The 24,788-nt window shown below is 42.7% G+C and overlaps 1 protein-coding gene across 7 annotated transcripts in view; it reads left to right on the top strand.

Moving 5' to 3' along the window:
* Window positions 1-24,788, top strand: part of PISD (phosphatidylserine decarboxylase) — a 41,657-nt gene that overhangs the window by 7,004 nt on the left and 9,865 nt on the right. The window contains exons 1-4 of one of the 7 annotated variants that reach the window (XM_054006028.1): window positions 15,102-15,267; window positions 16,181-16,310; window positions 20,917-21,147; window positions 23,888-24,053. In XM_054006028.1, coding sequence (XP_053862003.1) covers window positions 21,095-21,147; window positions 23,888-24,053 — 219 coding nt within the window. In that variant the 5' untranslated portion in view covers window positions 15,102-15,267; window positions 16,181-16,310; window positions 20,917-21,094. Of the gene's footprint in view, window positions 1-1,362; window positions 1,474-8,785; window positions 8,962-15,101; window positions 15,268-15,311; window positions 16,311-20,916; window positions 21,148-23,887; window positions 24,054-24,788 lie in introns of those variants that run through there. The other 6 variants (XM_054006026.1, XM_054006029.1, XM_054006031.1 and 3 more) reach the window with 6 other exon arrangements.

The following is a 24,788-nucleotide window of genomic DNA, read 5'->3' as shown; positions in this document are numbered from 1 at the left end:
GGAGCTGTGTGGTTCACTGCAGGTTTTTTTCATCTTGGTGAGTGGGAGGCTGGGTCTCAAATGTACATCTGCATAGCAGGATGGAGCACTAACCACCAAGCCATAGGAACCAGGTGTTCCTGATTTACCTCTTTTTCTAGTTGGGTTGATTGAAGCACAAGGAAATTAAGATATGCAAATCAAACAACAAGCTAGTGTCCAAATCATTCTTATTACACAGTACCTTCCTGGCTCCTAAGCCTTTGCTCTAGAACACATTTCCTTTTAAATTACTAATACTGGGCCATTAAGTGTACTCTAGGGAATTTTTAAAGGGCTTGTATTGGCAATGTCCTATTTCCGCAAATACTGAACCTCGAAACTGCTATTCTTTTGATACCTATTTTAGAACCAGTCAAAGTAATTGAGTCAGCATTTTGTAAGAGACTTGGAATGAGGTTGGGTCATTAATGAGTAAGTCTCATCTTTCTATAGACTGGTTTCATGATTTGTTCTGACCTCCTTTGATAGTTAATTGCTTGAGAGTACCTGTAGCAAAAAGGCTGTGGCTCAAGAACCCAGCCAGGTCTGTCTATCTTGCAGGTCTTGCTGGACAGAAATTGTGAAGATGAAGGAGTTTGTATGGATGCATACTGAGCTCTGTGTAATAACATAATCATAGATAATAAATCTGACGATAAACCACACCATTTTAACTAATATGAAACCTTCTGAGAGGATATTTTTGAGTTTTATGCTGTCAAGTGAATGATTTAGTATGGGGACATCAGGCTTAACCAATCATGAATAATATGAAGAAAAGCAACAGAGCTTAGCAGATAGATTAGCAGGCTGAAACCTGTTTGATTTTTATTTATTGTTTGTTTTTTTAAAAACATACCTCCCTCAAAACAGGACATAAATTGTGACCTTGAAGTCCAATTTCAGCCATGTGATAGCTATGTAACAAGTGGAAGGATTAAATACAACTTAAGGTTGATTAGAACTCCAAGTTATTTGTAGCCTTAACGACTCTGAACTTGGGAATCAGGGCAGGGCTAAGGGAGGGACCGTTGCCTTTCCAGCGTAGAGTTGAAATCCAGCATAATTTTCCATGTAGCTGGAGCAAGGCTTAAGACGCGGTGGCATGTACAGAATAATATTTGCCCTCATAGTTATGCTGCCGATCTGGGCATGGCCCTCTCACTTTGAGGGCAAATATTACAGTTCATTTTCATATAACTGTTTATTTAGGAAGTTTGATAAATCCTTGCCATATAAATATCAGAAACTAAATGATAATCATTACAACTGTGAGCTTTTTTTATTGTGTTTAGAGAAACATTATGCAGTAATATAATAATCAAATCTCTCATTAATAAGGTGTCACCATATTACAGAGTGAGCCTCTTAGCACCATCCAAGATGTGTTGTTTCTGGTGATTTTATTAAATTCAGTGAGACTACTGACTCTACTCCTATTTATCAAAACAGGCAAGTATCAAACATTAATATTTAAAAATATTGGACAGGTGTGCTGTTTTTTCTGCAGGTAAATGTACATGAGAAAAACATAAAAATGGCCATACTGGGTCAGACCAATAGTTCATCTAGCCCAATGTTCTTCATTGCAAGGCCCGCGAGCCGGTGGCAGCTCCCATCGCCCCTAAGTGCGGCTCCCTAAGTTCCCTCTAAGCTGCGCAGCTGCATAGCAGCTCTAAAGGGCTATGCAGCAGGGACCGGGGGAGGAGAACTGGGGAGGGGAGCAAGTTGGGCCTTGCAGGGCTGCTGTGGGCCTCTCCCCCGGCCCCGGAGCTCCCGTGTTGCCTGCCGGCAGGGGGAAAAGAGGGCCCCTTCTCCAGAGCTAGCTTCTGCCAGCAGGGAGAAGGCTGGGGGTTGTTCTCAGCCTGCCTGCACCCCAAACGCCTCATCATCAGCCCCACCCCAGAGCCCTTACCCCCACACCCCACCCTCTGCCCTACCCTGGGCCACCTCTCACACTCCAAACTCCTCGACCCCACCCCATGTGGCTCTCACATTGAAGTTTTTTTTGCCAAAGTGGTCCACACTTCAAAAATAGTGAAGAGCACTGATCTAGCCCATTGTCCTATCTTCTGACAGGCCAGTGCCAAAATGCTTCAGAGGGAATGAACAGAACAGAGCAATTTATTAAGTGATCCATCCCCTGTCGTCCAGTCCTAGCATCTGGCAGTCAGAGGCTTAGGGACAACCGGAGCATGAGGTTGTGTCCCTGACCATCTTGGCTAATAGCCATTGATGGACCCATCCTCTGTGAACTTAAATTCTTTTTTTAACCTAGTTATAGTTTTGGCCTTCACAGCATCCCCTGACAATGAATTCCACAGGCAGAGTGTGTGTTATGTGAAGAAGTACTTTTGTTTGTTTGTTTGTCCAAGGATTGAATAAATAGCAACCAGATATCTAAATATCTATTTGTCTTCTGTTTACTTTGTTGGGTATGTAATTGCTGCATTAATTTCCCCATAACTACCACATTTTTTGGAACCATTCCTCTAGTTTTGGACGCCTTTTGTTTTTTCCAATATTACAATTCCAATGCTCTCTAACAATTGGACTTGTCCACCATATATACATAAAAACTTTCTACCACAATTTCTCCAACATTATCCTCGTTTAGTCTATACATGTATTTTTAACCTGACTGGCACCTCAAGTACCCCTGAAACAGTATCTTAAAGAAATTTTGTTTTAGTGTGCTACAGACTGAGGTTGCAGGTCCTCTTTTCCAAATCAAACCCCTTTCCTCTAGGATAGTTTGTCTATCCAGGTCCTTTTCCCAGCATGTCATATATGGACTTTTTTTGTTAGGAAAGCTGTCTGCAAAGATTGATATAAATTAGATTTTTCAGGAGGGCTTCCTAATCATCCAGAAGCCATTGCTTCTATTAAAATTAGCTTTCTATATAAAACGACTTTTCTAGACAGTCGAGAAACATAATACCTAATTTGAAGGTACTGGTACCATGGGAGAGTGAACCAGTTAAAGTTAATTTTGATTTTTAAATAAGTTTAAAAAATTCTTTGGTGAACAGCTGCTCAACCATGTATGTCTTTGGTGTCTTTCCCAATTTTTAAAATTCTCTGGTTCATGGGTTGAGTTAAAATGTGGATTATTTGCAGTGGGTGTCACTGGCAAGGGAAAAGAATTTATTTTATCTCTAGTTCTATCCCAGACCCGTAGGATAGCCTTTGCTAAAGGATATGTATACATTTCTGAATGGTGCGATTCTTTTAAATTAATCCATAGTAACCTATTAATATTTACACAGCTACAATTTTCTTGTTCAATAAAGTCAGTGTTTGGTGGGATTCGAGCACCCCCAATCCACTATTGCTCTGTATAGTTCACTTTTGTTTTGGGTGGGTGGTGGTGTGGTGGAGGAGGAGGAAGTGTTGCAGCAGGGTCTTATGTCCTGCCCTGTGTCCAGAGAAGGAAAATTCCACTTCTCCTTGTTTGCTGATCCCAATTAAGAGGTTAGAAGGGGTCTGAAACAACCTGTGAGTTTGATCTTGTCTGTACAAAGTCCTAACATTAATCTGAAGACCTAAACTTATTCAGATGCTGTTTCCTCTTGTTTAAATCTGCCTAGACAAAAGCTTTCCTTAGCTCCTTGCTCAGCTCACTGCTGAACTCCCGTCACTCTTAATAGCTTTAGGGAACGGGATGTTCAGTTGAAGTCACTGGGCAGTATCGGCTGCACTGAACATGGCACCGTTGCCAAAATAAGTAACTAATTTCTGCAATCTTGTCACATTGGAGTTTGAAAGCCTATTTTGTCCTTTACAAGGAGATGGAGGTTCAGCCAGAAAAAATAACTTGACTTAGGCACAGCATGTTGCACTGCCATTCCAAAGATCAAAGGTTGGATCCCACATTCCCTGAATTAGAAGTACTGTGGCACTTGTGCTGGGGAGTGTGGAGAAGATAAAACTTCCAGTCACTCTAGAGTTGAATTCAAGGTACTACATTTTTACCCATGAAGCTCTAAATGGTTTGGGATCTGGTTACCTGAGAGAATTTCCTCCTCATGCCATACTATCACAGCTGAAATCAGTAGAGACTCTTGAACTGGAGTCTCCTGGATATAAATAGGAGGGAGCTCTTCTCTGAGAGGTACTTTGACTTTGGAACTCGCTACCCTTTTATTTCACCGGAGCCTAGATTTGTTAACTTCTGGGCACACTGCAAAGCCTCTCTTTTTTTTTTTTTTTTCCCCTTTGGTTTTAGGGGAGGTGGGCAGCTGAGTGTTAGAGGGCTTTGGATCTCTTTTTATGTATTGGACGTTGTTCATATTTATTTACTAAGGCAGGTGCCATGAGCATAGGATGGGTGGCTATAGATATTTTTATAAATTTAAAGAGATAAATGAGACTTTTCCCCCCAAACATCTAACAATTCTAAATTTTCCCCATCCTTTACTGAATATCTTCCTCTCGCGGTAAACTTTTTTTCTGGAGCTTCATAACCTTTTTGCCACATTCTTTATTTTTTCCCAGAGCTGGGAGCAATGGAGTACCCCGCGCCAGCAATGGCCAGGAGCTTGGGGGCCGTAGCTCCGGCCACCGCAGGCAGCGGCAGGGTCCTGCAGCTCCCAGCCTCAGCAGGCTGAAGTCACGGAGGTCTTTGGAAGTCACAGAGTCGTAGCCTTAATTATACGTAAAGATAGATTTTAAGGCACGTTGATCAGAGTACACTTTTTAAAGTTTATATGCATAAAAATGAAATTAAGTAAAGTAAACAAGACTTCAGTGAGGCAAAAACTTGATAGGTGGGTCCTTTTATCGAGTTTCCTTTTTTAGTGTAAGCACTGAAGGTTAGTAGAGCATCCAGGCACTAAAAATGATGAATATTAGGCTAGTTGTTTTTTGCTCATGGTTAAAACTTCACAGATTTTGATAAACCATCTGACCGTTGTGTTCCCACATTACTAGAAAGGGATTTGGTCCTTTTTAGATGCCTAACGAGTCAATATAATTGTTTCTTACAAACTAGCACATTATGTAAGTGATCCCTAACCTCAGGGCCCAGTGCTACTTGTTGACTTCAGTGGGAGCAGGAGCAGGCCCTTTGTGTTTGATTCTGGTTCATCCACTCTTCAGAGGAATGTTATGGACATGATACCCAGTTCTTTGGCAAATTGATTCTGAGACCTTGTTCTTTGGGCAGTGCTTCCTTACTCCCCACTGAGTCTAGATCATCCACACCCAGACAGATTTTTTCCTTTGGTAGTTCTTTCCAAAACCAAGTGATTCTTATTCATTAGTGCTGCCTCTTTGATGTGGTACATTAGTTGAGAAATCTCAGATTGGCTACAGTATGAATATCAGAATTATCAACACATTTTAAAATACCCAATTAGCCTATTAAGCCTGGGTTTTTTAACGTTTTTGTTATAAAGATTTTGGGAGGACGTTTTCTGCTGTCACTTTCCCTCATTTGTTTTGTGCTGCTATTGTAATGTACTGGTATTGGCATTCCTTATTATTGCTCTCTCATTGTTGCTCTGTAACAATGCAGCATAGAAGTATCCTCCTTGCCAGAAAATGGAAACATTGCAATGTGTAAGTCTTGTTTCTTGTTTCTCCAGAGGAGCTTGCCAATTAACCATTATTATTAGCAACATTAGTGGTTCTGAACGTTTTCCATACCATGACCCAGTGCTACAACCGAAAAAAGTTTCAGGGACACCCCTCCTCCCCTGCCTGCATCTAACCGTAGGGTTTCAGGATCCCCCTTATCATCTAGCCATAATGAAAGCTATGGTGGTTGGGACCTCTATGGTTAGAACCACAAAGTTATATTATACTGTAATTCTATATAATGCCTTGTTTCTGTTTCCAGCAGCTGATTATTCACTGTAAAAACCTCTAATATTTAACCATGGTAAAGTAGCACCTCTTTGAGGGACACCATATATAAAGATAGAAAATAAATCTAAAATACTGTGATGTGAGCTGTTCGTTCCTTGCCCAAGATTGGGCAATGTACCATGTTAATGAGAGTCCTGATGATCCAGCCTAGATCGGTGATTGAGCCTCATGTATGAGGCTATGCTTTCTTACTTCGTAGTAATTGATCTCTAGGACTAATGGTGCCTATTTCCTCAAGGCAGGCTCCTTTAGTCCCAGGTCCCATTACACAAGTATATATCAGACCATGTGCCCAGCTGACAAGGGAGAATAAAGATACAGACTATTTGAAGAAGGGAAGGCAAATGTAGAAAAAAGATAGTTGTAAACCATAAAAGAAACCCAGGGGGCTATATAAATGGAAGCTATGAAAAATAGATAATGTGAAGAGGAGACAAATTGCAGGAAAGGTAGAGTAGAGGAAATAGGGAATCAGAAAAGCAAATGAAGCATAGGCAAACTGTGTTGCAGGAGACAGGGGGCAGCAGGAGGAGTAATTACTCCTGGGGGAATTCTGCACCACTGTGGATGCACAGAATTTATGTTGCCCGCAGATTTATTTGCTTTCCCACAGAAAAAATGACTTTCTGATGGGGAAGCAAAGGGAACCCACAAGAGTGGTCATACGACCCTCCCCAGCAGTATGTTTCAGGTGCCTGGGGCAGCCAGCAGAGAGGTAAATCACTGTGGAGCAGGGGGCAGGACTGGGGAAGATCCGGCTGGTGGCTCCTACTCTTCGCCAGGCTCAGCTGCTAGTCCTGGCTGGGCTGGGAAGGATGGGACTTCCTCTTCCCCTGCACGGCATCTGGGGCTGTGTCAGACCCACCCCCATTTTTCTCCCCCAGTTGTAGCTCTGCAAACTCCCACCACCACCACGCTTCCTGCACCTATCTCTCCTCAGCTGCGGAGGTGGGGGATCACTGTACAGGGAGCTGCTCCCCCCATCCACCCAACCCCTGTGCATCCAGACCCCCTTATACCCAGCCTATCCCGCCAAGCCTCAGCCCCTGCACCCAGACCCCGCCTGACAAGCCCCACTCTCCTTGCACCTGGACTACCCTGACCAACCACCTGGATCCCCACCCCACTGAGCCTCACTCCCCCAGCATCTGGAATCCCCCCACTGAGGCCCCCATACCCAGACCCCCCTGCCGAGCTCTATCCCCAGACACACACAGACCTCTCCCCCCTGCTGACCCCCAACCACCTTCACCTGGACCCCGCTGCACAGTTCCATTACCATGGCACCCAGAATCCCCTAACAAGTCCCTGTGCATCCAATCCCCCTGCACCCAGGTCCCCCACTGAGCCACGTGTACCCAGATTGCCCCACACAGAGCCCTCTTAACCCACACCTGGATTCCCCCACACTAAGCCACTCCACACTTTGATCCTGCCTTGCTGAGCCTGCCTGTCCATACCTGGTGCACCTGGCATGGAGGGGCAGAGCCTTGGGGTGTTTCTGGGGCAGGCCCAGTCCTTGTGCTATGTCAGGATTGGGTGCAGCCTCGCCTGCTGAGTCCGTGTCCCGGGTTGGGTGGGTGCTGCACAGTGATCTCCCACCTTTGTGCAGCTAGTGGCCCGTGCTCCCCAGTGCCATGCTGGACTCTCCACATTTATTTGACCAATAAAATTTGCAGACTTTTAAAATATTGTGTGCAGAATTTTTAAATTTTTCGCACAGACTGCCCTCAGGAGTAATTACAGTAATGCATATATCAAATGGAGGGAAAAATAGAGGAGAAAGATTGGAAAGAGCATTTAAATGTGGAGTAACATAAGAGAACATTTAAAAAACCAAAGAAACAAAAACCCTCCATAACCACTGCAGTTTGTTAAACGCTTCCATCCTGCACACTCTGGGAGCAGCACGTTGAACAACTATGTTCCTTATTAGTGGTGAGTATCCCTGTCTGTCACAAGGGAGATTGGGGTTCAATTCACCAATGGGGAGGCTGCCCTTGGAGGTCAGACTAGATTATCTAAGGGTCCCCTTTGTTCTAAAGTCTATGAAATTACAGACTTACTTAAATGTGTTTGATGCTAGCTACAAGGTGCCAGTGCAGCTTCCCTGAGCAGTGTTGACAGGATTGTATCGCTGAGAACTGTGCTAACCAAATAGTATTATAGATCCCCACTTCCTAGTGGGAGGGGTATAATACAGTTTGATACCACCCCTGTCTGCTTTGGAGAGGGAAATTGTATAAGCAGTAACCATATTTAAATATTTTTGTAGTTAGAACAGTTAAGCTTCTGGTGTGGAAAGAGCCTTCATCTTTACATTTCTGCTAGAATTCAAGTGTACGTCCTATCTTTTAAGATATTTGCTGGAAATGGGGTCAGGTGACATTTACCACTCCAGTGGATATTTAAAATCCAGGGAGGAATTCTGGATATGATCTTTTGGTTTTGGTCAGTGTCATGCCAGCGTCAGCTTTCAGCTAACTTCTCGTGATTTGTCTGTTTAAAGTTTGTACTGGAAATATTGTCAGCTCCTTTCCTCATGCATCAATAATAGGGGCTGTTTTCATCAGGCCCCAGCCAAACAATCTGAGAAAACAAGATTTTCATGATTTCCAGAGTGTCTTCTGATATGGAGGTTGGGGATCAGCGATACTTTTAAATCACAAGTCATGCTTTCAGGAAGTGGCTCCTGGTGGCGCACGTCAGCAGTGACCCATCTTTATGTGTGTGCATCTTCAGTAACAGGACCTTGTATGCATCTTGTGTGTCAGTGGGACATGACTGCATGCATCTATAACATTCCGAGTATCTGATCTGACCTTCCTCCTTTATAACTTCATCTTTACTCTGTAGCTGTCCTGTTTCCTAAAGATCTGCCTCTTCTTGTTAGACAGGAGAAAGCTTCACGCTGCACTGGTAGTGCGAACATTCCGACTGCGCCCCTTCCACTTTCTGTTGGCCACAGGTGGGGGATATGCAGGATACAGACAATATGAAAAGTACAAGGAGGAGCAGCTGGAGAAAATGGGCATTGAGATACCAATCAAGCTTGCAAGCGAATGGGAGGTAAGATATTTGTGATGTGTTTGTACCACATGCCCCATTTTGCTACATGCTTTTCTGCTTCCTTTCAACAAGGGGAAAACTGGATTGTGTTCTGTTATCCGAACCGACAGAAGACATAAAGCGCTTTTCTTCACCTCCCAGTCCTGCTTGCCAAAGCCAATGTAATGACATGTTAAGAACTGTAGGTGTCTCTCACTTCTTAGTACAGCCAACACATTTCTTCTACCAATTGCTGTAACAGATGCAGCTTGGACAGTTTAAGTCAGTTTCTTTTTTACTTGTATTTTAGTGATAGAATTTAAAGATGATTGACTGGCATAAAGCATAAGGCATGGGGTTTGCAGCGATTCTAAAGGAACTTCAGTTCTTGTGCTCAGTAGAAGAAATGTTCTCATGTCCCAGCCTTGGAGTACTCTTAGAATGCTAGAGAGTTGGTAGCATATCTGAAGATTTAATGCACTTTCAAAATTTGCTAACTGTTGAGTATTGAAATGGAATCTAGCATAAAAGCCACATAAAGCCATCCCCTGCTCATTTTTTATTAAAGCAGGAAATACAGTCAGTATATGTGTTACTGGCATTCTGCAGTTACATATATGAGCATTGAAAAATGTTTTGTGATGAGTTCATTATCCTAGTTGATAACAAGTGTGTCTACAGCATATGAAGGAGATTGCTCTGTCTAACCCCTAAAGATAGGAGTGGGAATCAGGAATTACTGGTTGTGTTCTCACTGCTGCCACTGAGTTGCAGCGTGATCTTTGGCAAGTCACATAATCTCTCTATGCGTTCATTTCTTCCTCTGTGAAAATGTGGGTAATTCTTGTTTGTCTCACAAGAAAGTTGAGGCTGAATTAATATTTGTGAAAAGCTTTGAGATCCCTGGATTGGGAATGTACCATGCAAATGTGACTACTATTCAGAATTAGTATGAAGGCAATTCTTATCTAGATCCCTTGTGAACACCTGCTGAGAACTATTTCCCACAGAACAATATTATCTTAATCTCTAATGATTCTAGCTCATCCACACCGTTAAGGAGAGCTTGTCCCTTCAAAGGTGGTGCTTTCTCTACTCTAGTGATTGTAGATCTTTAGTGTTGTCACTTTGTCTTTAAGTTGTCGTGAAACTGAAGTAGGAATATCAGGTGCATGGACGTGTTCTGTAGTACCCTAAATGACCCGTTAAAAAAAAAAAAAACAGAAAAATTACATAACCCCATATCATGTACAGAATATTAAATACATTATACAGTTCCACATTGACCAAACAGTTTATAATATATATGTTAGGTTTCTTTTGTTGCAAAACATACAGGCAGCTAGTTACAAACTACTTTATTCACCCCACCCCGTTTTCTGTTGTTGAGTAAATTTGGCATTTCTGGAAATGAGGGACTGGTGCTAGTGCAGGACATGCTCCTCTGCCTCAATCTGACCTGTAGCATCCTTCTGTTCCTCTTCCATTTCTGAGTCTTGGTCAGTTGTGTTTTGGGCATATGTATATTAGGGACTAGACTGAAATCCCTAAACTGACTTTTACTTGGGACCCAAATTGGATTTGATCCGAAGAGTCCAGATGTGAACAGTTTGGACTGTAACAGTTTGTGAGGAATTTATCTGCGATCTAGCCTCCATGCTTCCCTTTCCCAACCTGCTTCAGCTTATTTAAAATAGGGTTAGTAAAATATTTTGTGGCTTTATGTACCATAAATGGGACTTGTAAGTTTCTGGGGAGTAATCGTATTTAAAAGGACCCTAAAGTATTTTAAAAATTAAAACATTTAAATTTTTTAATTTAGTAGTTAAAAAATTTTTTTTCATTGTTGAGAAACCCATTGGAAGTGTGAAATTGGAATATTTCCTTACCCAACTGTTTTTATTCCATTGTGTTAATACCCTGGCTTGGGTTTTTTGGGATTGCTGTTGAGTTCTGAGCTGCAAGCATAGATTTAGCTTTAGACAAGACTAGTACTGAAGGATTTATTTGTGTAGGGGGGAATCGCATAGAGAATTTCAAACATTTAAGCAGGATTCCAGGTGAGCAGGTACACACACAGCACACTGACAGGTTTTCCCACTGCCTTTCTGGTACCTACTTTGTTGGCTTACGCTCCATTGTATGTTTTCATGGAGTGGAGAGGGGAAGGCTGCCAAATGGGAAATACCCGGAAAAAAGAGAGAGAATTTTCAGACTTCAAAGAGGGTGTTACAAACAATGGAGGGTTTAAACAAAATAATAGCTGTATTGTACCTTTCACTGGAAACTGGAGCATCTGTTTTTGCTGACTTGTGGTTTTGCATTATTTCCCTTCTGTGCATTTTTGGCATCCCTGGAAGCAAACTTGGCAAGGGAGAGAAGAGGGTTATCTCCTTGTTTATAAGACCAGGGGATGAACCTGCAGACAGCTTATAGAGAGAGAAAACATGGATATGAGAGGCATCTGAAACGCTGCAGTACTGGACTGGGGAAGAAGCTGCTGTGCATACCCCTAACTTATGAACAGTGTTGGTCTTCTGCTGCAATTTCCTGATTCCACAGGTCCTGGGTTGTGTGTGTGTGTTTGAAGAGACATAAGTCAGACTATCTTACGTTGTGTTCTTCGACCTGACAATTCCATATAGAAAGAGATTCACTTCTGCAGGAAAGGCAGCTAGAGACGTAATATATTTTTAGGGAGTCTCTCCCTATTCTAGGTCAACTTATTGTGGTGTCTGTGGTCTCCAAGGTGATCCATACACTATTTTGACACAGGGTCAGCTGTCCAGGGCCAGTGAGTGTAGGGGTAAAATCTAATCTCTCTGTACATATATGGCCCCCATCACCATATGTCTGCCCCTCCCAAGTATCTAAAAATAGTTCCTGTTTGTAGTGTGGTCCAAGGACTAACAAAAGCAGCTCATAAAAGGGGCACCATGAAGAATAAAACTCCTATTTAAAATGCTGGACGTATATTTTTTTCAATTAAAAAAAAATATATATATATATATTACTTGCACAAAAGGAAGTCCCAATTATTTTTATCACAAATACAACAGCATATGTTTAAATGCTTTGTGGTCCTGACTATAGATATAAACATACAGGAGAATAAATATGTAGCTTAATGCTAAACATGGACACCAGTATGCGTTGACACCCAATTCTAGTCACAATATTGTGATAGTCATGATATAAATAATAAAAATAGATTCAAACAATTGTCTAATTTCAAGTATTACAATAGTTACTTTGAATACGATTATTTTTATCCTCCTTCAATATATGGGTTTCCACTGAGGAAGATTCATCTGATGACTTAACATTATTAGTTTTTTTGCTTTGTATAAGATGAATCCATTGATCAAGGTAAAAAATAAATACCTTCCTAAAATCCTAGCGTTTGCTAGGGTGTCACATTTTGAATACTGCATCTGGTTGTTTTAATTCTTGTACCTAAAGACTTAAATCTTCCCCTGAAGTGAAGTGTTTTGGGTGATAACTGGCAAAACGCTTATTATTTGTGCTAGGTTCGGTGAAAACAGACAGGTAGATTTGGTCCCTTGTGAAAGAGCTTGGTTTTTAATTCTGTTTAGCAAAGTGTGTAGATTCATGCACAATCAGAAATAAATTTGAAAATAAGCAATAACTTGTGCCTCAATAATTATTCCTACTTGAATTCTTTTAGTATGTAACTATATATAATATATCAATATTGATTCATCTTAATCAACAAAAAAATAGAGTTGGAATATCAAAGAATGAAACTGGATAGAAGCAATTTCTTCTCTCTTCCTCAAGTATATTTTTAAAACTTTCATACAGGATGTATGATTAATATTTGTCACTAAACAAAGGCTTAAATATTGTTTTCAAAAGTTTGTTGTCTTCTCATGATTTTCCTTCATCAAAGCATTAAATCAGTCCTGAGTGGAAGAGCTGTATGCCACATGTAGTTTCTTTAAAGCTGAAATTTTACGTGTATCATTTGTTTTTTCACCACTGATGCTGCACATCATTGAAACTAAGACAGTCATTTTCAGTAACTGGTTCTCATGCACTGGCACAGTACTGGTTTGTTTGAGGATATCACTGCAGTAAAGTTAATGCTATTTTTCAGTGAATTTTATTTAAATATGCTATTTTTCAGTGAATTTTAAAAATCATGAAAATATTATTACAGGAGAACAGGGAACACTTGGTTTCTGGCTTGGACCTTTCTTTATAACTTTCCTGGAGACATTATGTGGCTTATAGCTTGAACTGATTAATTTATTAGTATGTCTCTTGCTGTGATTACTAAAAGGGATTAGCTTTCATTTAATTAGATGAGGCAAAGCAGAGAGCTCTGAATGAAAGAGGTAGATATTTATCATATAGGTAGAAGAAGGAATTTGAGGCAGTAAGCGCAAATCTATCTGGGAACATTTCCTGGCCAAGGCCTCTGTGTGCCTAGTATCCTGGATATATAGTATCCAGGAGCGATTCCACCCACTTCCTTCTCTGTTGATACTGTGGCATTGTTGATATACAGATAGCATAATTTACACAGGGAAACCTTGGCCAAAGAGTGAGTTTGGATAAACAGTGTGACAAGATGAGTAGAGTTTAAATAGAGGGCAGTTCCTTACTGCTGTCCTTTATTTGCTTCCACAGTTCTTATCTAATTTGTTTTGCAATACTATTTTTTGTGTAATGGTGGCTGTCATAGTATGAGTGGCAAAAACCAAGTAAAGATACAGCTTTAGAGAGAACCCAGTGAACCTTAGGAGGTGGCACTTGTTTATAGTGACATCTGATATTGTATGTGGCAAATAACAGGGTGAAAACCATCTCTTCTAGGGGGGAAGCTTAATATCACAGGCCAAGACTTTAAAAAATAGAAGCCTAAAGTTAGGTCCCTAAATTCACGTTTAGGGATCTGTTTGGTGCTCACCACTTTTGCAAATCAATGTTTCCTACCGAGGTGGATGGGTAGCACAGGGATAGTTCTATAGTGCTGCTTGTGGACAAGTGAGGCAGCGTTACTCAGTACCATTTTAGTAAGGCAGCACGTGGTGTAGTAGTAATAGTATGTTCTGTGATGGGAGATCCTGAATCATAGACCAGGATATCCCAAGAAAGAATCCATGAAAAATCCTCCACCTGTGCAACTCCATACCCTGGCTCTTCTGCCTGTGAAGAGTGAAATCCTATCCCTAGACCAGATGGCCTGTTGTGTGTCATACTTTCTCCTCTGTTTTTTCTGATACCTGAGTGCTGTATGGACATAGGTCTAATTATACAAAAGAAATTTAATTTCATGTAGCATTGATCAGAAAATTTCAAAAAGGTTCAAATTTCAACGGGGGAGAGAGGGAACAGTGGGGTGGGGTGGCAAAAGTTTTGCCTGCAATTTCCCCTACATTTTTCAGCTAGCCTAAGATGATGTAGAGTTCAATGTCGCGTTCAAACTGTGTTTTCAGATGGATAGTTTTTGCTACAGTGTCTCTTCCGTTACACAAGACACCTTCCGTTGAAATGTGTGTAACTGGGACTATTGAGCAATCTATCTGAATGTTCTGAAGGGTTTTATAAAACTGTATGTACTCTTTGGCTGGGAACATGTACATCAGCATTTCTGGTAACATGTCAAGAATCAGCAACAGAAAATCCAAACTGGATCATTTTACGTACATGCTCTCTGCTATCCAACTGGTATCAAATGTTATCCCTGGTCTGGAGAATTGCTCTGTAGTGAACTGGTGCTTTGTCCAGTATAATTTTTAAATTTCCCAAGTAATATGGTTGTTTGGGAGACTGTTCCATGATCAACAGACATGACTGTCAGAAACTTTCCCTGGTATTCACCCTAAACTGTCTTAATATGTTTTCAGTTGGTGATTTGTTAACGGAGGCCTGGATACTATCATCTCCCAAGCCCCTGATATGAGTCTCCTGTTTTGTAAATGCACTGCTGGGAAGCCATCTGGGGAACTGAGAGACTATGTTGTCATGCAATCTTATCCTCCTCCTTTTTAGTTTCCTTTCAGTTTTTTCTGCCTTGTCTCCTCCTCTTAAAGGGGAAAAAGAGAGCCGGGGCTTTGTGGGAATGCAGATGCTTTTGATGATATTGAGACGTCCTTAACAGTTCCCACCCTGGAGTCTGAATGGCTGAAACATGAGCTGGACAGGAGGACCAGCTGCATCGTGCTGCTTCCTTAAAGCAAAGAGCAGCTCGATCAGATCTAGTAGACAGACTGCGAGCCAGCCAGACACTGGGGATCTGAGAAGTTATTCTCCTGGAGTGTTTTAGAGGCTTATTTTGGCCAACAGCAACAGCTGCAGGTGAAATACATATACCTACTGTGTGGAAGGGAAATAATTTGTTGCTATATTATAGTAAAATGTATTTTTTCTGCTGAGGGGTGTTCACCACATTTACCAAATTTAGGGTATAAACTGTTAGAAACTGTATAAAGGTGAGAGATGATTGTTTTGTGACTTGTTTGACATGAGAAGAGGATTACAGCTCAGAAATCCTGATGAACTAACTGAATGTTTTTTGCAATGTCCGTGGGTAGTTTTAAGGGTATAGAAAGATGCATAGGCAGCTGGGTTAATTCTTTCTTTCTATTCAGGGCGGGTGTGTGGGTAAGGAACACAGATCGTTTTAAATTTAACCCCCTCTCTTCTTTCTGTGCCTTTCAGCATGCATAGACACAGCTTCCTTTGTCTAGCAGGGTGCTGGGTTGGTCGGATGCAGTGTCAGGCCAGAGGGCTGGGATTTAGTATTATTCAAGGACGTAGTGATTGCTGGGTGCAGGGTGATCGTGATTGGGGTCTGGTGGCCTGTTGGGTTTAGTGGTGGTCTAACAGAATCATTCTGCTCTCCACAGAAAGCTATCCAGCTGAAAACAAAACTATCTTAAGTTTCACTGTTGAAGAGAGTAATACTAAACTCCACAGCATGTAGCTCTCCACAGTACAGCAGACTCCTACTTAAATGTAGTGGGTACATCCAACTTCACAGCAAGGAAACGGAAGAAGTAGTTTAGAACCGGAAGGTCACAATCAGCTGATCTTGGAAACAGGACCATGGTTTGGGGCTAATAGGATGGGCATGGACACATCAGTGCATATGATTTCTGCAGGGCATGGATTAGGGTTTTTTTTCTCCCTCTTGGTGCACCAGTCTTCTGAGCATTTGTCAGGAACACTTATGTGGGTTACATTCCATTGTTTTGTTCACTTGTCTTAGAAAACCCAAACAAAAAAGCCAGGTCAGTGTCACATTTCAGTAGATTAAAAACAAGAAGTCTGTGAAGGAACTGAAACAAGCTTCGTTCAGAGTCAGCCTCTGCAGCTGCCAGGCGTGCTGTACAGCCAAGGTAAGCACTTTTAGACTTCCAAAGACCACCAATTCTTAGTCACTGTTTTCTTGGGTTTTCAGGCCAAATGAAAAAGGAATTGGTGTGTTAGAAATCTGAGTTCTGCTGATCTGAGGAACCAACTCTTACAGAGTTAATAGTCCCTTTTTAAAAATAGCCCCAGTCTGAAGTATTTATTCAGTTAGGTTTGTATGTAGGTTTCTGAATTGTATGTGAGGCCTCACAGCTTCTTTGTTCAGTTTCCAACTCAGGATTCTAGAGCACTTAACAGAGCTTTCCTTTTTAGTAGGAAGGTCTAAAGCAACCATTCCTCCCCACCCTCCATATGCTTCCATTTTAGATGTCTGTATCCTAGAAGGGAATTGGCTTTATGAACATCTTGTGTGAAAGGCATTTTATCAGATAGCATATGAAATTAAATATGTGTATAGAACCATAGATATGACTATATTACAAAATACTTAGAGTGCATGTACATGTTGCTTTATGAAATAGATAAGACATGTTTCCTTGCCCCAGGGAAGAGATCAAGGATTGTTTACCAAAAACTTTGTGCAGTCTTTAGAGCTGAATAAACAAATGTTTTAATGGCCTTCTAAAAAGCTGATTTATTTCCGTTTGTTGAGAAGTACAACTATCCATTTAAAGGAAGCTAATTACACAAACCTTTCTCTTAGTAGGGGGAATTACAGGAAGCCTGCTTGAGATAAAAAATGGGCAAAGAATCCTCGAAACTAGAGATGGAAAAAAGACCTGCTGTATCAGGGCATCTGGTACATTTCGCAGTCAGTGGCTAGACACTCACAAAGAGAGTTAAGGTTTACATAGGTGCCAGCAGGAATCTGGGGAGTGAAATATACAGCATTAAAAATCATGTGACTTCTACAACAGCCAATCCACGGTCGTTTCCCTAATGTCCAAAAGCACTTTTTTGTTATGCTCTTAGAATAGCAGGATCTCCTGATTGATTGGCTGTTGCGGAAGCTATTGTTTCTCCTGCTGGATTTCTGCAGAATAATAAGTTGGTGAGGAAGGAAGAGAGATGATACTTTTTTGTACATATAAGTTTAAACAGAAGATATTGACTATGGTCAGGGGAAAGGAATTAAACTATTGATGATAAACTAATATTGTCACTATCAGCGGATCTCCTCTGTATAATAGTGTGATGTGGGTCTCAGAATACCCCTATCTTTGCTGCTTGATACTTTCTTTTGTTCCACTTTTATGGCTTATGCTTAACCATACAGCTTTCCCCAGCAGTATGTGTTAAGTTATACCATCTATTTTAAATGGCCATACTGTTAACATGTGAAGAAAGTGGGGAGGGAGAAGCTTCTAGCATCCAGACTGGATGATTCTAAACCCAGCCCCGCATGCTCATGTCGTTTCAGTTTAATGTACAGTTGTGTGTTTTAATCCAGTCTCTGATTCCTGTAAATCCCCAGGCTTAGTGATTTTGGAGTCCTGAGGGAAGGGCTTGGAGAAATAATAAGAAGACAAGTAATTAAATGGGGTCACTGGATATGATGCTTATATGAACTGATGGAGCAGAGTGGAGTTGCATAGCTTGACAGATTAGCTGTTGTTAGATAATTCTCCTCAGGGGATTTATAGTGCAGATGGTCATTACTTCCTTTATTCACTTAATATGCATTCTGGATGAGTTCAAGGAGGTAGGAGTGGTTTGGGGCTGAAGCCCCAGACTCCCCATAGAGAAGAGTTAGAGAACTCTGAGGTCCATCAGTGAAGCTAGTAAGAGGGGCTTTGCAGCACTGTCCTGAGATTTGAGAAGAAGTCCAGGTGTAAATCCGTCACATTCATCCCTCAGCAGAGAGACAGGGATTCAGTAATTGATGCCCAGTCTCAGTTGGGCCAGTCCCTTCCTTCGCCCTTCCTCAGAACACTTGGGCTGAGGGTAGGGTTGGCATGGTCCAGGATCCAGTCATTTCCCCTTTCTTCCATTGCAGGTATCTTTAAATTCCGAGCAGCCAAACCCTACTGTATCCTTAATCCCTCCTGTGCAGTAGCTGCTGGCATGGCAACTCGCCATGTGTGTTTGTATGTCAGTATTTCAGCAGGTCTCAACCAAGAGGAGGGGCAGGCTCTCATCCATGGGTAATAGTCCGGTATTTGCGTCTTGGTGAGTGTAATGGGGTCAGTAGGACGGAAGATAAGAGAAATGTAAGGCTTCTTACTTAGAGGAGGTGAGTTTTGTGTAGCCATGGAGAAGTATGGCTTTATACAGCACTGAAATCCATCTCTCTCCCTGGGAACTTCACCTAGGAAGGTGAGTCTGTCATGACATGGTTTTTGCCCCAAAGGGGGTAGCCCTCACCACATGTTCCCTTTCCATGAACTTTATCTGAATTTACAGTAGTATCAACATTAAACAATGGAATTATATTTTCAATGTTAATTCACTTCTGGGGTGCAGGTTGGCTGTTCAATTCACTCCACTCCTTTGTAAAATCTTGGGGAAATAAACCCCCGCCGCCTTGATCTAGGATGTGGTAAGTTCTTTGAAAGGAGAGAGCTAATTGGGCTGTTTCCATTGAAATAGACTGTGCTGAAATGTGTATTTACCTCACATACTTTTGAAGGAAGAGTGGACTAAATGGTGAGTGCAGATGAAATTTGTTTGCTCTGGCCTTTCCCTCGTCCATGGTAAATGTGAAGTGGGGGTGGGGTCCTTTGGAGAACAAGATGAAAATCACAACAAAGAGGAAAACCCTGTGCAGGCTCCTTGTGTGTAGGAGCCCCTGCATGTCTGGAATGTGAGGAGGAGGAGAAAAAGTTTGTTAGACAGCAGTGTTCGTCTCCTGGCCTTTCTGTACCAGTACTGTATTTTTTCCCTTGTCACAGATTCTGGAACTTACAGGCATGCTGAGCATTCTTGTGATCTTGGTGGTGAAAATGATTTCCACTTTGGTCTGATTAAGTGTTTTTAAAGGGACACTGTTGATTTAAATCACACTTCTGTTGAAAATTTGCACCTTTTGTTATTGCTAGCAACTCCTAATATTCCTGTCTGTGACAGAGAGGAAAGGTTTCGGCTATTTTTCCAGATTTTTCTTTGTGAATTTTGACACTTTCCCTGTATGTAGTCAGTTTCCCCTTTTCATCTGGGTATTTCACATAGCAGCAGAAGAGAGAGAGAAGCATTGTAAAACATAGGACAGCATGATTATAAAACCACAAAAGCTGGCAGGGGATCACAGGAGGAGAAAAGGGGTAGGTGTAGTGCCTGGAATTACTTTTAACTCTTTTTAAAACTAATAAGATTGTAATTTACTAGTGTCCCTTTAATATACAGTTGCAAAAAATCAGTCTATACCTGAATCTTGTAACAGATCTGTGATAAAGAATTTGTCTCCAATATGTTTCTATTAAATGAATTTCCTCCTGAAAGATTCTCTCGGGCTGGCACTAAATGTGGTTCCAAATGTTGCCCCTCCCTCCCATTTTCTCTTTTTCCCCCTCAGCATAATATATAACCTCCTAACCAACCTTGGGTTAATGCAGCAAAGTCCTTACTGACTCACTCCACATCACTTGTGGCACTAGTAGGGTGGGCATGCTTTGGAGATACTAAACTGCTGTCTAGCTTAGTTTTGACTTAAAACATTAGTGTTTAACCATTTTGCTTAAATATTGAACCATAAAATATTTCTGGTGTTGGACTTGACAGGTGTAAGCTCAGTTCTGATCTCTGCCTCTGGGTTCCTGTTGCTGCCAGTTTCCCTCTTTAGCAATCCAGGGGCAGCCAAGAAACACAGGAATGCCAGTTTTTAGTCAACAGCTTTCAGATATAATTTGAATATTCCGAAAGCTGTGCCAGACAAAATGGGCATGCAGTCTTCAAGACTGCAAAAATCCCTCTTGCCCCCATGGTACTGGCGGTTTGGCTTCTGAGTTCTGCTGGATGTAAAAATTGTTGAAGTACTGCGCACTGTATAAAGCATCTATTGAACTTCTGCAGAGCCTGTTTCTCAAGCTGGCGCTGGAACTTTTGGTTCATTGCAGGGATGTATATCTATAAAGGAACCTTCTTTCCCTTTTTCTGTCTTTGCCTGCTCCCTCGCTGGACAGTGTGGGATGGAAAGGGTGTTCCTGAGATGGGTGTTGGTCTCTAACTGGACTGTATGAGATAGAAAAGATGTTCCCTCCCTTTCCTCTCCTCTGTTCCCAGACTGGATGGTGTGAGAAGGAAAGGGTTTTCTGGCAGAGTGAGTGTTTGCATACACATCTGCTTGCTCAGTAGCCCAGAACTGATCTAGCTGCAGTTACTGCAGTGCAGAATTGAAGCTATGAGTTATCTCCCTCCTCCTCTTCTCCGCCATCCCTCCTCCTCCTCCCAGCCTCGCATTCAGGCTGGCTCTTGGGATAACTGTGCATGGCCAGCCGGCTGCAATTCTGATAATAGTGCATTAGTTCCTAGCAGCCTGAGACTGCAGGGTGTTCATTTGGGAGTTGAGCTTCGATGGCAACCTTGGCTAGAGAGGAGCAGGGGCTGCTTGTAGGCAGAGGTTGCTTTTGTCTTGCACAAAGCTGCTTTTGCAGAGGGTTGCTGAAGTGTGACACAATGCCTGTTTGTTTGCAATAGCTGGGAACCTCGTAGCCGAGTTGCAAGTGGGAAAGACAGAGAGGGAAGCCGGAGACAAACCAGCGGGGGAATTAGGAACTGTGACGTCGTGTCCTCCCTCCTGTGCCGAAGCGAGCAAGGGAAGGGGAGGTAGAGGAAAAAAGAGAGAGACTGAGACTTACGACCGACCGCCATCCTGATGATGTGTCAGTCAAACACCCTGCAGGGACCAGATCTGCACACAGGGAAATGGTGAGATGCTGTAAAGCTTTATCTAACCCTCCTCCCTCTTGCTACAACCTCCGCAAAGTTAAAATTCATGTCCGACGGCTACGTTCAGGGAACAGCGGCAGCTGTGCCGGGGAGCAGCACCCGCAACAGGAGAGTCCAGGCCCAGCTGGCTCTGCCGGGGGCACACCAAATAGGAGAGCCCGTTTCAGGTACTGTTTGGTGTTTTCTGCTTTGCAGGATGGCGACTGAAGGGAGGGTAGATGGGCAGAAGGAGTGACCACCATCTGCAAAGCCTTTGTTTGGCCTAATTACTATAAATCTCCGAATGCGCTGAATTGGCAAGGATGGGGTTGCTGCTGTACAACAAGAGAAATGATGAGTTTCCTTTCTCTTCTGGTCCCCTTCTTATCAATGGGAGAGCAAAAAATCTAGAGAGGGAATCCTCTAAAACCAGGCCAAGACGGTGGGAAGGAAGGGGGTTTTAGAGCAAGCTGCCAGGATGCAGCTCTGCAGGGATTGGTTCACGATCGTCTGCAGTGAAGGGAGGGAGAAGGAGATGGGAGGGAAGAGCAGTACCTTGTCCTCCGAAACTCTTGGAGAGGCCATCTCTCTGTCAGGCTCTGAGGCCCTGGCGGATGAGAGGGAGGAGGAGCTGCAGGTGAGTTGTCTCTTATTCCTGTGCTGTGCACTGGTCTTGCCTCAAGCTGTTGAGCCTGCTGTAGCGCTGCTGAGACAATACTTCAGCTACTCAGGCCTTTCTTGCACTCCAGCGCACAGCCATTCTCTGGCCTTGGCGGAAGTAACGTTAGCCTACAGAGTAAATCGGTGAGCCAAAGGCACCATCTTCAGCCCACATGGTGACAGTAGCAGCGTCTCAGGTGATGTTTTAATTTTTGACCCAAGCCCTAAAAAGGGCAAGTTGGCCCTTTCTAGTCTCCCAGCTCCTTTCTCTCTTGGAGAGAACTGTAGAGTGTGTTACTACAGCTCACTCTTCAAATCTTTTCATCCTGCAAGGGCTGGGAGTGATCTTCAAAATAACTTGTAGCAGGAGCCTTCCCCTTCCAATCAGCATGCACATACAATCATACTCAGCACACTATGTCCCCTCCAAAGATGCCGGGAGAAGAATTGTTCCCCAGCAGTTAGCACAGTGCCAAACAGGCCTGGATGTTTTGTCCTGAGTCGGGTGGATATTAACCTAATGATGAGACACAGGAAGTATTGAGAATGAGGCTAAGCATGAGGTACCCTGGGGAGACCCCAAGGGAAGAAAGGAATAAGAGAGTTTGCCCAGGGAAGACTCAGACAGCATAAACTGGAGCAATGAGATGTCTCATGGAAACAGGAATGGGGTGTGGAGCTTTTCCATGCTGAGTCACTGGTTCAGTTCTGGCTCAGGCTGGTAATGACCACAAGTCATAGTCTGTCAGCCACCTGATGGCTCTTTATGTGAAATGAGTTTGTTCGTTTGTTCTCAATTCAGGCATCTACTTCACAAAAACCCCCACCTAAACACAGTTGCTTAAGAGGCCAAAGTTTGAATGGGCCATAGCTAGTAACTACCCTGCTACCCTAGCAGTTTGTGTGTTTTAGTTCTTGTATCATCTCTCTAAGATTGAGGTGCCCAATAAGGAATGTAAAACCTGAAAGGTGCCTTTTGACCTCAGTGCACACTGTCCAAATGGCTAACTCACAAATCCCACTTCTGTTTGTCTCTGAAGTGTTAAATAGCTGGCCAGATGGAACCAACTGCTAGCAGGCCTGCTGCAGGAGTACTTCAGTTTGTCCCCAATGGCTTTTGTGATCCTTTGTAGGACAGACACAATACAGTCAGGGGACGGCCAGCTGGGTACTATCTGATGTTGACCGCTTCTGCCTGTTTCTGGGGCTCACCTGAAGAGACCAGGAGGTACAGGCGTGATTCCCTCTTGCTGCTGCTAAAGACAGGCAGGAGAGAGAAGCAAATATATACCCTTCCCTTTCCCTTAGCAGCAGCACATTGTGCTTATGGTACTGCAGCTGTCTCTCCCCCAACAGAATGAGAGCCTAGGATTAGGTCAGTTTCATCCTACTGTTGCATGTAGGAACAGCACTGTAGATGGAACTTCTGAAATGCAGGATTCCCATAATGCCAGACCTTGTTGAAATCCTGGAGCCAGAGACGACATTGCCCTGGGTTTGTGGCTGTTTGTTTCACTGGAATATCATCTGTTCTTTCCTTAGCACTTGCCTAACACTTTTGCCCTAAATAGGGATTTTATTCCTAGAATTCTAGCTTTCAGAGTGCTTTACTGTGCTGATCACTCTAACTCTCCAAGAGCAGGAGAGGGTACAGGCAAATGTTTCCTCTCAAGTAGCTACTTCTTTCAAACACCAAAAGAATAAGTTCCTGGGTTTTCCCCCTTTTGGTGTTCCATAACATATTGTGTATGTTCTAGTGTTAGCTGGCTGGACCAGTTGCAGCCTTGTTTTCACCTTATCTCAGACTTTGTTTAATGCAAAAAGTTTTGCCATTAATTAATTTGCCAGTAGGCATGAGTAATGGAAGTTGTCCTGTGCCGATGAACCCCAGGCCCTGGGCAGCTCATATTCATTTTTGAAGTGGCCTGGTCCTGTATTTTGGGAAAGGTCCAGGTTTGAACCAAAGTCACGGAACAGGGAGTTGCAGAATCACTGACAAGCATTGAACAAACTCTGTCAGGAGCTGGTGTTTCTGAGGCTGAGTTGGCTGACCCTCTTGTGTGTGTGTGTGATCCTACAGGTTGCAATTCCCCCAGCTGGCCCTGAGGCGGAGGTTGGGCCAGCTGAGCTGTATGTCTAGGCCTGCTCTGAAACTCCGTTCTTGGCCTCTGACTATTCTCTATTATCTTCTGCCTTTCGGTGCTCTTAAACCCTTGACCAGAGTGGGATGGAGGCCTATGAGCAGGGTAAGTGTGAGCAGGTCTCTACTTTGTAACAACCCTGTGAGCAAATGTTCTATTATAATGGAGGGAGGCTGGCAGCAGGGGGAGAGACAGACAGCATGGTGCTGATGGCTGATATTAAAGCAGAACTGCAGTGCATACCTTCCTCTACCACAACTGTCTGTTTTTTTCTTCGTGGTGAAGCTTTAGGGATTATGTAATTCTCCTTTCAGAGACATGATGATGAATTTTTAGGAGCATAGAATTTGTGTATGATCCCCTAACAAACAAGGGGAATCAATGGAAACAGCTGCATTCATTCAGACAGTAATACCCACAAATATCAGGGCTAGGGCTAAGGCAGACCAAGCCTCTTCTCCATCCCTTTTCATGGACACATTCATGTAGTCTCTCCTTTGCTGCAATTTTTGTGTGAGAATGGTTGGCTGTTCAATTCCTTCTTGGGTGCCTGGAATCCTGACTGCCCAGAGGATGTACTAATGCAGGCATCCCTGATTCAAACTATGACATTTAGTTTTAGTACATGGACCTGCATGCATCTGATTGCAGTGTGCGAACATCATCTAGACATTGTTACTGCAAATTTATACAAATGTGCCCGCTCTTGAGAGGATGCCATTTCAACAGCTATTGCATTAAACAGAGACTATCAACTTGAAACCCCATCACTTGCAAAAGTGAAGTATGTATTTTCAGGCGTTGTCTTGCCAATTTTTGCGGTTTTGCAATTACATTTTC

Source organism: Malaclemys terrapin, chromosome 16 (genome assembly GCF_027887155.1).
Source record: "Malaclemys terrapin pileata isolate rMalTer1 chromosome 16, rMalTer1.hap1, whole genome shotgun sequence".
Taxonomy (NCBI): domain Eukaryota; kingdom Metazoa; phylum Chordata; order Testudines; family Emydidae; genus Malaclemys; species Malaclemys terrapin.
Note: the sequence above shows the minus strand (reverse complement) of the source record. Positions and strands in the feature narration are given on the sequence as shown.